General features: G+C 44.5%; 1 protein-coding gene across 1 annotated transcript; it reads right to left on the reverse strand.

The window, feature by feature from the left end:
- Window positions 1-2,010: 2,010 nt before the first annotated feature.
- LOC310833002 (uncharacterized protein) lies at window positions 2,011-13,767 on the reverse strand (the record flags this gene model as incomplete). The annotated part of the gene is made up of 8 exons (XM_083715362.1): window positions 2,011-2,452; window positions 2,639-2,752; window positions 5,989-6,109; window positions 7,943-8,125; window positions 9,421-9,588; window positions 11,083-11,303; window positions 11,378-11,417; window positions 13,717-13,767. 8 exons carry the CDS (start codon window positions 13,765-13,767, stop codon window positions 2,280-2,282), a joined length of 1,071 nt encoding a protein of 356 aa, XP_083571488.1. The 3' UTR covers window positions 2,011-2,279.
- Between the last annotated feature and the right edge of the window lie 316 nt (window positions 13,768-14,083).

The following is a 14,083-nucleotide window of genomic DNA, read 5'->3' on the forward strand; positions in this document are numbered from 1 at the left end:
TTGGGCTAGACTTTGTTAGTTTGATGGGCCGCTGTTTCTGTGCTCTCATATTTGCTTTTGTAGTTCTGCTGTTTTCTTTTATGATCTGTGCCACGAGTTTTATATTGAAAGGTGGCCCAAAAGTTATGTAAACCAAGGATTAAGCTGCTGAACCAATGACCCATCCCTCCCACAGATGAGACACACCTCCCATTGCAAATGTTTATCAGACTAATGAATGCACCTCACTGGAAACTCTCTTTTGTAAGCAAACATGCCAGGACCTGAAACAAACCATTCTTTTGTGCTGGTTGCTACTTAGCCTCAAGACATAAGTTCCGGGATCATGGAACTGGTAAAAGAAGAGCAGGAAGTTGTCGGAGCCTGAGGCCAACTTAGCTTCTTCTGCTAGGCTGCGGAAACCTCCCCAGTCAAACTCATGGTTTGTATTGTACAGGCTGTTGCTAAGGAAAGACACAAGACAAACATGTTGGCTGCCCAAATTATCTCGATTCCAAAAACGGTACTTGCAATTTTAACTCTGATTCCGTCCTCAGCACAACAGACAGGACAGCAATGCAAGATTAAACAGAATTTACATATTAGGGAAGCTGCTATACATTTATAGCAGTTTTACTGATCACAGGAAACAGAAGGACATTCTGTGTTGACAATATTTGTGTTTATAATTACCTGCTCAGAAAATGGCAACCAAAATGATCAGGTGTGTGGAACAACTTCCATAGGAGTAATAGTTAAAATTTCTGGGACTTTCTAGTTTAGGGGTGAGGGTGCCATTAAAAATGATGCATGGAGTTGAGATAGCGGGTAGCCATTTTTATTTGTCACGCATAATCGTGGAACTAGGGGTCATACGATGAAGCTGATTGGTGAGAGATTGTGAAACAGGATACTGAGCTAGATAAGCCTTTGATGTAATCCAGCAGGGATCTTCTGATGGAAAATGTACATTTACCACCCAAGCGCCATCTCAGCAAAACATTTGCTTCAACTTCTCCATGGGAGTATATTGAACTGTGCAAGTAAGTTTCCCTATGGCTAACTCTTAAGAATGTGGGAGCACCCATACTTTGGAACTCCCTTATTGACATGAGGCAGGCACCCAATAAAAAGATATTTGTTTAGTCAAGCCTGTCCTGACATGTAGAATGTTGATCATAGAATCGTAGAGTTGGAAGGGAACCTTAGGATCATCTAGTCCACGGGTGTCAAACACAAGGCCCGCGGGCCGAATCCGGCCCGCCAGACCTCGTCATGTGGCCCGTGTAGCCGCCGCCAGCCTTCACCTTTTATTCTCGCTTTTTTTTTTTACACAAGAAAGCCGCCTCCTCAGCGCATGCGCGGCAGCCTACAAGCCAGAGAACGTCTGCCCTCTAGCGGCGCCGGCCGTTCTACACAGGAAACCTTCACTTTACATGCATTCAGGAAACCTCCACTTGTTTTTATATTGAGTGCATGCCATTCTGTGATGTGACAGATCCAATGGCTGCCTGAACCCTTCTCTCCTGTACTGTAAGTCCTACAAATACAACCGGCCCTTTGAGGGTGACCAAACTGCTGATGCGGCCCCCGATGAATTTGAGTTTGACACCCCTGATCTAGTCCAACCCCCTGCAATACAGGAATATGCAGTTTTCTCACACGGGGATCAAACCTGCAACCTTGGCATTATCAGCATCGCACTCTGATCTGGTTTTTAGCTTATCATGGATTTTAATTGTTTTTTGAATGTTTTATATAGTTGTTTTTAACTGATAATTGCATTGTTTGTTCTGCTTTGAGTTTTTTTTTTACAATCCAGCTGTATGAATTTTATGAAATAAATACATTTTGAGGCAATTTTTGTACATTCCTTTCATTAGTAAAATGTATTTGTATGCACCCTTTATGCTAGCAGACCCATTTTTGTACAGTGGTACCTCAGGTTAAGTACTTAATTTGTTCCGGAGGTCCATTCTTAACCTGAAACTGTTCTTAACCTGAAGCACCACTTTAGTTAATGGGGCCTCCTGCTGCTGCTGTGCCGCGCTGCCAGAGCACGATTTCTGTTCTCATCCTGAAGCAAAGTTCTTAACCTGAGGTACTATTTCTGGGTTAGTGGATTCTGTAACCTGAAGCGCATGTAACCTGAAGCGTATGTAACCCGAGGTACCACTGTACACATTATTTGACTGGAGAATTGCATTGCAAAATTCAGTGTGAATTTCAAAGAATGGCTGTGTTTCGGTTTGCACGTTGTTCAGAATGCACGAACGAGGCCTCCCCACCACAATGCTTACTTACACATCATAAACTGGATAATGATCTTTAGAAACAATGAACATGACAATATCGTGAATCTTGAGGCATGTCGTGGGGTTGAGGATGCCACTGAACGTCATTTTCAGTGTAGAATCGGAAGGTTGCTGGGGCCAGGACTTGTAAAATGCAAGATCTTCTTCTCTAGATGTCCCTGTGTGAACATAAAAACCAAGTGAAGCACAATCTGCATACAACTGAAGATTTGCACACGAAAAGAGCTTTAGGAATCTGCTCAGGGCTGGTGTGGGCTCATGCTTGTGTCAACAGGCAATTCCAACTGGGGGGTGTACAAGCATACTGTTGAGTACTACCAGAAAAAAAGCACAGTATATAATACCTGTAGATGTCATGGAGCGCAATCTATTCTGGGAGTCTAATAGAACAGCATTTGAGGTAAGGAAGTAGTGTAGGAGCTCTGGTTCAGGATCGTACACCCCCAGGAATCCTCTTCCTGTAATGACATTGAAAAAAACCAAATAAACCAAAGGTCATAGGCCTGCTCTCTCTGCCTAGATTTCTTCTGGGTGATCTGCAGTCATCCAGGTTTGTTTGTATCCACACTTTCCAATGCAGCAACAAACTTCTTTGCACATTTACTTGCATGACCAGGCATCGGACTTCCCGTACTCAAACCCATATAAATAAGAGACCAATAAGACTGGGTTTGGGGTAAAAACAGGCCACAACTTCATTGAATATAGTGGTACCTTGCTTCTCAAATGCCCTGGTACTCAAACGCCTTGGTTCTCAAATGCTGAAAAACCCAGAAGTAAGTGTTCCGGTTTTCGAATGTTTTTCAGAAGCCGAACATCTGATGTGGCTGTCAGCTATTGTTTCCGGGGTGCCTGCACCAATCAGAAGCTGTGCCTTGGTTTTTGAACATTTTGGAAGTCAAACGGAATTGCAGAATAGATTAAGTTTGGCACTTCTGTTTTTGCGATTTATTTTGCGTTTTTGTTTTTGAGGCTTTTTCGGTTAATTTGTTTTTGTGACTGTGTGGAACCCAGTTCAGCTACTGATTGATTGATTGTGCTACTGTGGAAATGGATAAAAGCCAAACAATGACTATCATCAGTGCAGGTAAGAAAAAATAATAATTTTAATTTTCATCATCTACAATACTGTCTTATTTATTTTATAGTACAGTACATTGATTATTGTTTTAATTTTATGGGTCAATGGTCTCATCAGATAGTAATATCCATGTTAAATTGCTGTTTTAGGGGTTGTTTTTAAAAGTCTGGAACGGATTAATCCATTTTGCACCACTTTTTATGGGTAAGCGCGTCTTGGTTTTGGAAGACTTTGGTTTTGGAACAGACTTCTGGAACGGATTAAGTTTGAGAACCAAGGTACCACTGAACAGATGAAAGAGGTTTGGTTTGGGCATGGGGCAATCTAAATACTTTCGGCCCACCAGCTGGAAGTGACGCATGGTCAATCCAGGCGGGGGTTCCTAAGACTTACATCCAGTAGGGTGACCCCCGCAGTGACTGCCATCTGGGGGAGAGCCTTCAGCCCTGGCCCCCCTGGGCACGCAGACATGGCCACTCCCCCTAGATCCCTTTAACACAGTGTTTCTCAACCTGTGGGTCCCCAGATGTTGTTGGACTACAACTCCCATCAACCCTGAGCTCTGGCCTTGCTAACTAGGGGTGATGGGAGTTGTAGTTCAACATCTGGGGACCCACAGGTTGAGAAAGGCTGCTTTAACAGGATACCCCAGCATTTGGAGGGGCAGGCGGGGACTACAACCTCGAGGGAAGCCCACCATCGGCTCCATTGGCTCCGCCCTGGCTCCGCCCACATCCCAGCCTGCATCCCCATTGGCCAATACAGGGTGCAGGCTAGATCTGGCTCCTAATAGGTGGTAGGAGTTATGCCCTCACCGCCTATCAGGAAGGACACTGCCGTTTGAATTCCACCGTCGGGACCCCAGTGAAACCTCTTCCGTCCAACAATGCTGCCACACCAAGTGAGGTGAGTGGTCTTGTTAGTTAGTTTGTTCTTATAGTATTAATCAACTGCTTAATTTTAAAGAATAATAATCTCTGAGCAGTGTGCAACTTAAAATCAATTTAAAATATAATCAAAACAAAAATACAACATGAAGCCAGTAAAAGCGGCAGTATAAAAACAATTCAGATAATTCAAACAAATAATAATAAAACAACAACAGGGTCTGATCTGAAGGGCCAGGGTAAGCCTGGCAAAATGTTATTTCATTACAAGGCACTTGATGCAACGGAGGAGTGCTGCTTGGCATGTAGAAGGTTCAACCCCTGGCATCTCAGCGCTTCGCATTTCCACACCAGTTTGCATTTTAATATAATTTCCTCCTAATATAAACATTTGTATGCAATTTTTTGTAATATGTTTTTGCAGAACAATTTCCATTAAAACAATGCATTTTCGCATATTATTTTCACCAATATATGCATTTTCATGGACATTTTGCCACCATGTATGTATATTTGTACACAGTGCTTGGCTGGCGAACTGCACTGCAATATTTATAAAAGTGTGAATTTTGAAGGATGGGCTGTGTTTTGGTTCTTGTGTTGTTTTGGAAAGTATGAAGTAGTTTCGGCTTTCAATGAGAACTGAATCAAGTTTCTCCCCTAAGTAATTGTAGTTCATCTTTTTCTTTTCTTTTTTTGTTGTTGTCTATGTTTGTTCTTACTACACTTTACTTCTAACCCACTCTCTAGATCTGCTTTGCAAGACGAGCAGTCTAAAAATGTTTTTAAATAAATAAAACACAATCACTTTATCTCTGCAGCTTCGAGGCCAACTGGCAAATGGATTGCTTTTGATTTACCACATTTGTCTGTAGAAATCAAACACCAAGCCAAATACGGTTATTTGTACAAGCCAAAAACAGCAGTGGAGTTTCTTTAGGTAATGACAGATATATCTAAATTGTGCACTTAAATCAGTCTTCTACTATGCTGTCAGGAAACAGAAGAAACAGGAAAATGCACAACACACACAGAGAGAGTAATCATAGGGAAGGGAGAATATTAATCAAACAGGATTAAGAGCGGAAAACTGTAAGAAAAAGAGAGATTGGGTGTGATGTTGTCATTTCAGCATCCAACTAGAATTAGGGAGCCCTGAGTTCAAACTTCCCCTGTCATAAAGATCAGTAGATGACCTTAAGCTGGTCACTGTCTCTCAGTGCAGCCTAACTCACAGGGTTGTTCTAAAGATAAAATGGTGAGGGTGGATGGAGCCAGGTACGCTAAAGGTAAAGGTAAAGGGACCCCTGACCATTAGGTCCAGTCGTGACCGACTCTGGGGTTGCGGCACTCATCTCGCTTTATTGGCTGAGGGAGCCGGCGTACAGCTTCCAGGTCATGTGGCCAGCATGACTAAGCCGCTTCTGGTGAACCAGAGCAGCACACGGAAACGCTGTTTACCTTCCCGCCGGAGCAGTACCTATTTATCTACTTGCACTTTGACATGCTTTCGAACTGCTAGGTCGGCAGGAGCAGGGACCAAGAAATGGGAGCTCACCCAGTCATGGAGATTCAAACCGCCGACCTTCTGATCAGCAAGTCCTAGGCTCTGTGGTTTAACCCACAGCGCCACCCACATCGCCAGGTACGCTACCATGAACTATTTGGAGGGAAAAGGCGTTATAAATGCAATCCATAAATCAAAATGACAGAACTTGTTCCTTACCACTTGTTTTTACCACATATACAGGACACGATTTCTTGTTCTCCTCTGAGGTGCACCCATTTAGTGTGTGGAAATCTAACAGCTGCAGCGACGCTCTTATCTCTTCCAATAAAACGTCAAGCTATAAAGAATTGAAAGCGGAAGTCTTGAGAGTCCAGGCTTCACATCCTGGCAGTATTTGCACTGATGGGCCATCAGTTTGGATGTACACAACAGAACTGGCTAAAGCACCGCAGCTCTCCGTACATTTTGCAAAGATATGCAGGGGTGCCAAAAGGAACCTCTACATTAGGGCTGCATAAATTGTGGTCCTCTGGTTGCTATTGGACTTTGCTGGTCCACCTGGATGTGGGATGGTGATGCTACTGTATCTTGTTGTTGGCTTCAGGCAGTGGAAAGTCTTGACCTGGCATGGGTGTCGTTGATGCTTCAGCCCAATGAAAAGCAGGGTTGCAACCAAGCAGCATCAGTGGCAGAGAGACAAAGGCTGTTTGCACATTACTGCCATAAAACCACAACTAGGTCACTCTTTTTCTCAGTTCATGTTGACTTTGGTTTGAGAGAAAGAGCATCAGAACACAGTGTTTCCTAAGAAATGACAGAATAGATATGGACTGTGGCTAGTGTTGTTTGTGCATCTCTTCCCAGTTCCACGATGGGAGCGCATTGGGTGCAGTGCAAACAAGAGTCTGCACACAGCCTTAGCAACAAGACCATTGGGAAGGCAGGTGGGAGGATGTTGGCCTACTAGCCCACCCCACACCTGCCTTGTCAATGCAGCTTCACCACAAAACAAGTTGCTTATGATCAGCAGTGTACTGACAAATTCAGAGGTGCAGGATCACTCCATAATAATCATGGCTATGCTTCCTAGCATCCACACCCCCTTCTAAGATTATAAATCTAAGATTATGCAATAATAATAATGAGGGATGCATTGCAACAATCTATACAGATCTCCACGTGTTGCCTTTCAGCTACTTCTATTATTTTCTGTGCACATGATTCAGAATGCTCCAGTATCCTTTCTTTGGGAGTGACTTAAATTGTGTTTTCCTCCAAGTTCTATTGTATGAAACAGAACTTGCACACCATTTTCTTGAAACTGTAGCATCTTGTGTTTTCCCTGTTCCCAAATGCTGAGCTTTGGAGCATAAAGAACAATTCCTCCTCGTTGTTCTTCCTGAGTGCCTTCTCCAGAGTGACCCTAGGAGCCAATCCTCAGTGGCTGACTCACTGCCTTTCGCTCTGATTGGCTTCAATAAGCACAAAGGGAGGGATGCCCTCTTCCCAGGCCCTAAGGAAGTCAGATTATCCTCCACCAGGGCCTTCTCAGTGATGGCTCCGAGCTGGTGGAATGCTCTGTCCCATGAGACCAGGGCCCTGCAGGATGTAACTTCCTTCCGCAGGGCCTGTAAGACAAAGCTATTCTGCCTGGCTTTCAATTTGAACTTAGCCTGATCTTTTATTCCCCTTCTTTTCCCCTCCTTCCACTTTTTATGAAGATTGCCCACAACTAATTCTCCCCTGGTCTCCTCGCTGGCCCAAATAGGACTAATTTAGTCAGCTAGCCCTGGTGATCATCTAATGTTTATTGGATGGATTTCCCCCCTAAATTGAACTCTGAATTTATTGTTATTCACATTTTTTACTTTATTTTATGCTGTTTTTTTGTTGCAGCAATTAAGTGTTTTAAATTTGTTGTTAGCCGCCCTGAGCCCAGTTTTCTGAACCGGGAAGGGCGGGGTATAAATAAAAATGTATTATTGATTATTATTAGTATTCTCAGTGGCTAATAACTCTCCCCTTTCATGCTGATTGGGCAGCTCTATTTCACCAGAGACAGAGACCCTGCTAGCAACCTCCTAACAGAAATAGCCAAGGGTCTTTAACCCCGCGTGAGCCCAGCCTGTTACACTTCTGCTGATGAGTTCTGGTTGTTTTTGTTTTTTACCTGGCTCCCGTTTCTGAAGGCCAAAGAAAATCGGGCTGATTCTTTTTCACTGACAAATTGGAAAATTCTCCTTTGTCGTCTTCGGCACAGGCGGTTGCACAGACTGTCCAGGTTGTCCGCTTGGCAAAGGCAGAGGCCAAGAACTTTGTCATATCCCTGATAATCTTTGGGGAGAGCACAAACCTAGCAGAGAAAGTGAGATGAACATGAGGGCTGGCACTCAGTGGGGCTGATTCAATGAAGCTGAATGCTGGAAGATTTGGGGGGAGACAAAAGAAAGGGCATCTTTACACAGTGCAAAATTAAACAACAGAATTCACTTCCACAGGAGGCAGTCATGGTGGCCACCAACTTGGATGACTTTGGAAGGCTACATTCTACCTTCACTGAGAAGAATACAGTGGTACCTCGGGTTACATACGCTGCAGGTTACAGACTCCGCTAACCCAGAAATAATACCTCAGGTTAAGAACTTTGCTTCAGGATGAGATCAGAAATAGCACGGCAGCAGCACAGCAGCAGCAGGAGGCCCTATTAGCTAAAGTGGTGCTTCAGGTTAAGAACAGTTTCAGGTTAAGAACGGACTTCCGGAACGAATTAATTACGTAACCAGAGGTACCACTGTATGTGCTGCTCAGAATCACAAGCTGGGAGATGGCTGTTGTGTTGAAGTCCTACTTGTAGAGTTTCAGTAATGGGCATATGGTTGGCAGGACTTTGGAAACTGGCCAAAAAGGTGACCCATGACTCCAAAAAAGGACTGAAAATGTGAGCTGTGGGTCAGGAAACCTAAAAAGGACTGAAAACATGACCCACAGGTTAGGACTTGGAACGATGATCTGCTGGTCAGTCCTCTGAAAAATGACTGTAAACATCACCGCAAACATGAGCGAAAATGTCACCCACAAATCAGGATTCTGAAAAATGAGCTGCTGCTTGACAGATGTGCTCAGAGCAGAGGACAATGAGTGTGGGAGTAGCTGCTTCGGCTTTGAATTCATCTTTAGGTGGGAAGTTGAAACACTCTCCTCTTTTGTTCATTCCGGTCCAGCTCCGCTTGCTGTCAAAGGTGCTAATTAGGAGCTAAGGAAATCCTGAAAAACCTGAGCAGCGACCTAGCTCAAATCTAAAGCCTTGCCAGACCTTAGATCCGAACTGTTTGGCGCTTCAGGTTTTGTAATATTGTTGTGACTGAGAAGCTGCAGCACCAGCAGAATTTACCATGAGCAATGGCTATGTCCTTTGGCAGTTGGCAAGCTTGGCGCTTGGGAAATCTACCGAAACTGAGGGCACGGTTGCTTAAGAAACTTCAGGTGAAGGGGAACTGACTGGAAATGGCCAAAGCTGGAAAGATCAGTTACCCAAAATGAAGCAAGAGAATTTAGACTTTTTTTAAAAAAAAACACACACACCCAAGCATTACTCACAGCCATTCAGTGGGAACTGGCTGACTTGTGTTAAGACATAACTTGCAGTACCTTGTCTGAGCAGTAGTGGCGCCATCCTTCCTGAGTTAAGCATTGCCCCTCTTCGTTCCGGACAGCACCATCCCTGCAGATGTCATACACCTGTCTGACACAGTCCCATCTCCGGTCTTCTATAGGGCTTTTATACCCAGGGGCACATGGGCATTGGGCATCACTAGGCTGCAATGAGAATACGATGCCTGTGTTTTGCATTTATTTGTTTTTGTTAGCTCAGTGATTCACACCACTTTTCTTGATTTATTCTTAATAAGAAAGAAAGAGAGAGAGACAAAGAGAGAGAGAGAGAGAGAGAGAGAGAGAGAGAGAGAGGAAGGAAGGAAGGAAGGAAGGAAGGAAGGAAGGAAGGAAGGAAGGAAGGGGTGTTCCTCTAGAATTAAAAAAAGGTAACCAAAATGACCCAAACCACAGGGCATCTTTCCCTTTGGGGAAAGGCTACAAGGTTTGCGGCATTTTATTTTAGAGGAAAGTGCAATCTATGGCATCTCCGGGAAGTGCTGGGAATTGCCTGCTAGTCAGCATCATCAATATTGAGCTGGATGGACCAATGCTCTGAGTTGGTATAAAGAAGCTTCCTATGTTCCTATAGCTTAAGAGAAGGACTATAGCTCAGGGGCAGGGCATCTGTTTTGCATGTAGAAGGTGTCCCAGGTTCAATCCCCAGCACCTCCAGGGAGGGCTAGGAATATCCTCTGCCTGAAACCCCATAGAGCTGCTGTCAGTGTAGACAATAGTGAGTTAGATGGAGCACAGTTGGTAGAGCATAAGACTTTTAGGACTCAGCTACATAGGCAGATAAGCAACGATTTGAATGCACTATAAACATGCAACACCAGATGGCATCAAAGAGCAAGAAATTTTGATACATGATTTTCCATAGATTTCCCCCCTTTTGTTATAACAATCTAATTTCTGATTTATTTATAGCATCCCCCCACCCCTGTGTGTAGATCCACTCCCTATCTCAGGGCCGTGGGTTCAAGCCTCAGATTGGGTGAAAGATTCCTGCATTGCAGGGGGTTGGACTAGATGATCCTTGTGTTCCGTTCCAGCTCTATGATTCTATGATCTATGGAGCAGCATTCTGGCTTGAAAAGGAACTTTTTCCACCAGGAAGCATTTGGTGGGAGGTTCAAGGATGGGCAAAAGGCAGGACATCCTTTTAAATGGTTTATGAAATTTAATGCCACTAGATGCAGTCATATAGGGGACGCGGGTGGCGCTGTGGGTTAAACCACAGAGCCTAGGACTTGCTGATCAGAAGGTCGGCGGTTCAAATCCCCGCAACGGGTGAGCTCCCATTGCTCAGTCCCTGCTCCTGCCAACCTAGCAGTTCAAAAGCACGTCAAAGTGCAAGTAGATAAATAGGTACCACTCCGGCGGGAAGATAAACAGCATTTCCGTGCGCTGCTCTGGTTCGCCAGAAGTGGCCTAGTCATGCTGGCCACATGACCTGTACTCCGGATCCCTCGGCCAATAAAGCGAGATGAGTGCCGCAACCCCAGAGTCGGCCACGACAGGACCTAATGGTCAGGGGCCCCTTTACCTTTAGATGCAGTCATGGCTACTCTTTTACCTGACTTTGGAAGGTGATTGGACAAATGCATAGAGGATGGGGGTGCTTCCAGCTGACCCACCTATTCAGCCTGCAGTTACCTGGAACACTCGGCCTTCCCGAAGACAGACACAAGTTCTTTGACCTTCCTTGGGCTGCACAGCCTCCGAACCACATGGGAAGCAAGCTGCTTGGCCCAGCTTAGCATTGAAGAAGTTCACAGGGCAGGCCACACACGAATGGGAGGGAGACCTTCCTGTTGAGCGAAAGGTGCCTTCTGGGCACGGGAAAGGCGTTGAATCGCTACCCAGGCAGAAAAAACCTGAAAGCAAAATGCATGACATGAAATCGGGATGAATACAGGGATGTTGACAGGTAATGTTATGGAGCAGTTACCTTCAAAGGATGGACTCTGGATGAGGATTGCAGTTGGACACTTTCAGTTGCCTGTGATGCATTGGATATCACCCTTGCTTTATAAGGTTAACAGCACATCAATCACTCAGCAGCAAAACAAAGACCCTTCAACTCCTCACGCCATAAATGCAATATGTAATTTATCAACAATTTTCTGCTATCACAGTTTGGCTCTTAACCTACATGGGTAATGAGAAATCTGTGTTGTTACTAGGATGTTAAAGGCATAGTGAGGTTTTTTGTTTTATTGGTTTTCAAATTATGCAGTTCAGTCAAGCAATCATTCAAATATTTCACAGAGTTATAGAATCTTAGAGCTGGAAGTCCATCCCCCTGCAATGCAGGAATCTCAGCTAAAGCATCTCTGACAGATGGCCACCCAACCTCTATTTAAAAACCTCCAAGGAAGGAAAGTCCCCCACCTCTTGTGAGAGACTATTGCACTGCTGAACAGCTCTTACTGCTAGAAGGTTTTTCCGAATGTTTAGTCGGAATCTCCTTTCTTGCAGCTTGAAGCCGTTGGTTCGAGTCCTACCCTCCAGAGCAGGAGAAAACAAGCATACTCCCTCCTCCATGTGACAGCTCTTAAGATATTTGAAGATGACTATCCTACCTCCATGGGATGTGGGTGGTGCTGTGGGTTAAACCACAGAGTCTAGGACTTGCCGATCAGAAGGTCGGCGGTTCAAATCCCTGCAATGGGGTGAGCTCTCGTTGCTCGGTCCCTGCTCCTGCCAACCTAGCAGTTCGAAAGCATGTCAAAGTGCAAGTAGATAAATAGGTACCGCTCTGGCGGAAAGGTAAACAGCGTTTCCATGTGCTGCTCTGGTTCGCCAGAAGCGGCTTAGTCATGCTGGTCACATGACCTGGAAGCTGTACACCGGCTCCCTCGGCCAGTAAAACAAGATGAGCGCTGCAACACCAGTGTCGGTCACGACTGGACCTAATGGTCAGGGGTCCCTTTACCTATCCTATCTCCTCTCAATCTCCTCTTTTCCAGGCTAAACATACCAGGTCCTTCAAGCGCTCCTCATAAGGCTTAGTTTCCACACCTTTGATCATCTTGGTTGCCCTCCTCAGCACACGTTCCAGCTTGTCAACATCCATCTTAAATTGTGGCACCCAGAATTGGGCACAGTATTCCAGGTGTGGTCTGACCAAGGCATAATAGAGTGGTACTATTACCCCCTTGATCTGGACACTATACTTCTGTTGATGCGGCCTAGAATAGCATTAGCTTTTTTTTGCTGCTGCATCACACTGTTGATTCATGTTAAGCTTGTGGTCCACCAAGACCCCTAGATCCTTTTCACATGTACTGCTAGTAAGCCAGGTTTCCCCCATCCTATATTTGTTCATCTGGTTGTTCCTGCCTAAGTGCAGAATCTTTCGTTTGTCCCTACTGAAATTCATTTTGTTAGCTTGCCCCCAGTTCTCCAATCTGTTAAGGTCATTTTGAATTCTGATTCTTTCTTCTGTGGTATTAGCTACCCCTCCCAGTTTGGTGTTATCTGCAAATTTGATGAGTACCCCCTCAGTTCCTTCATCCAAGTCATTTATAAAGACATTGAACAACAACGGGCCCAGGACAGAACCCTGTGGCACCCCACTTGTCACTTTTCCCCAGCATGACGAGGAACCATTAATGAGTACTTTTTTAGGTTCAGTCAGTCAACCAGCTACAAATCCACCTAACAGTTACCTCGTTCAACCCACATTTTACCAGCTTCCTTTCAAGAATATAGTGGGGGACTTTGTCAAAAGCCTTACTGAAATCAAGACGCAGTAATTCTATCAAGAAGAGGAATCAGATTGGTCTGGCATGACTTATTTTTGAGAAACCCATGTTGGGTCTTAGTAATCACAGCATTCTTTTCTAAACGCTCACAGATCAATTGTTGAATTATCTGTTCTAGAACCTTCCCTAGTATCGATAAGCTCACTGGTTGGTAGTTACCTGGGTTTTTCTTTCTCTCCTTTTTGAAGATGGGGACAACATTTGCCTTCCTCCAGTCTGTAGGGACCTCACCTGTTCTCCCATAATTCTCAAAGATAATAGACAAAGGCTCTGAATTACACCTGCAAGTTCCTTTATTACCCTTGGATGCAGCTCATCAGGCCCTGGAGATTTGAATTCATTTAAAGGAGCTAGGTGTTCCCTTACTACCGCTTTTCCTATCTTGGGCTGCAGCCCCCTCCTTACATCTTTCATTCTGTTATCACCATGTTGGGCATCGCTGAAGAAAAATCTAGCAAACACAACAAACAAGTGCAGCTTAAAAAGCAAACAGACAAATCATTATTCGGCTACTTTATACCTGCTGGGCATGTCGAAGGGTTTCTTTGTCTTCTTGTGCAATTAAACTCATTCTCACAATCTTCTCCTTGTAGTTGCAAATTTCCAGTGTGGCAAGAAATGAAAGCAAACAAAATAAAGATAAGGTCAAGCATATTTCGTGGATTCAAAACCTTCAGTTGTTTCAGCATTGATGGGCTTCCACTTTTAAATATTTCAGTATAGTAAGAGTGTGTAAATTAAACAAGGTGGAAATTGATCCCTCAGGATCAGATGACACAGCTGAGATGCACTAGAACAGCTTTCACAGACCTGGCCATTAGCTCCAGGCAGCTATGTTTCAAAACCCAATTGAAGTCCAAAATTTCTGGAGAGCGTCAGATTGGGAA

This window comes from Podarcis gaigeae (assembly GCF_964106915.1).
Source record: "Podarcis gaigeae genome assembly, chromosome: 15".
Lineage (NCBI taxonomy): Eukaryota > Metazoa > Chordata > Lepidosauria > Squamata > Lacertidae > Podarcis > Podarcis gaigeae.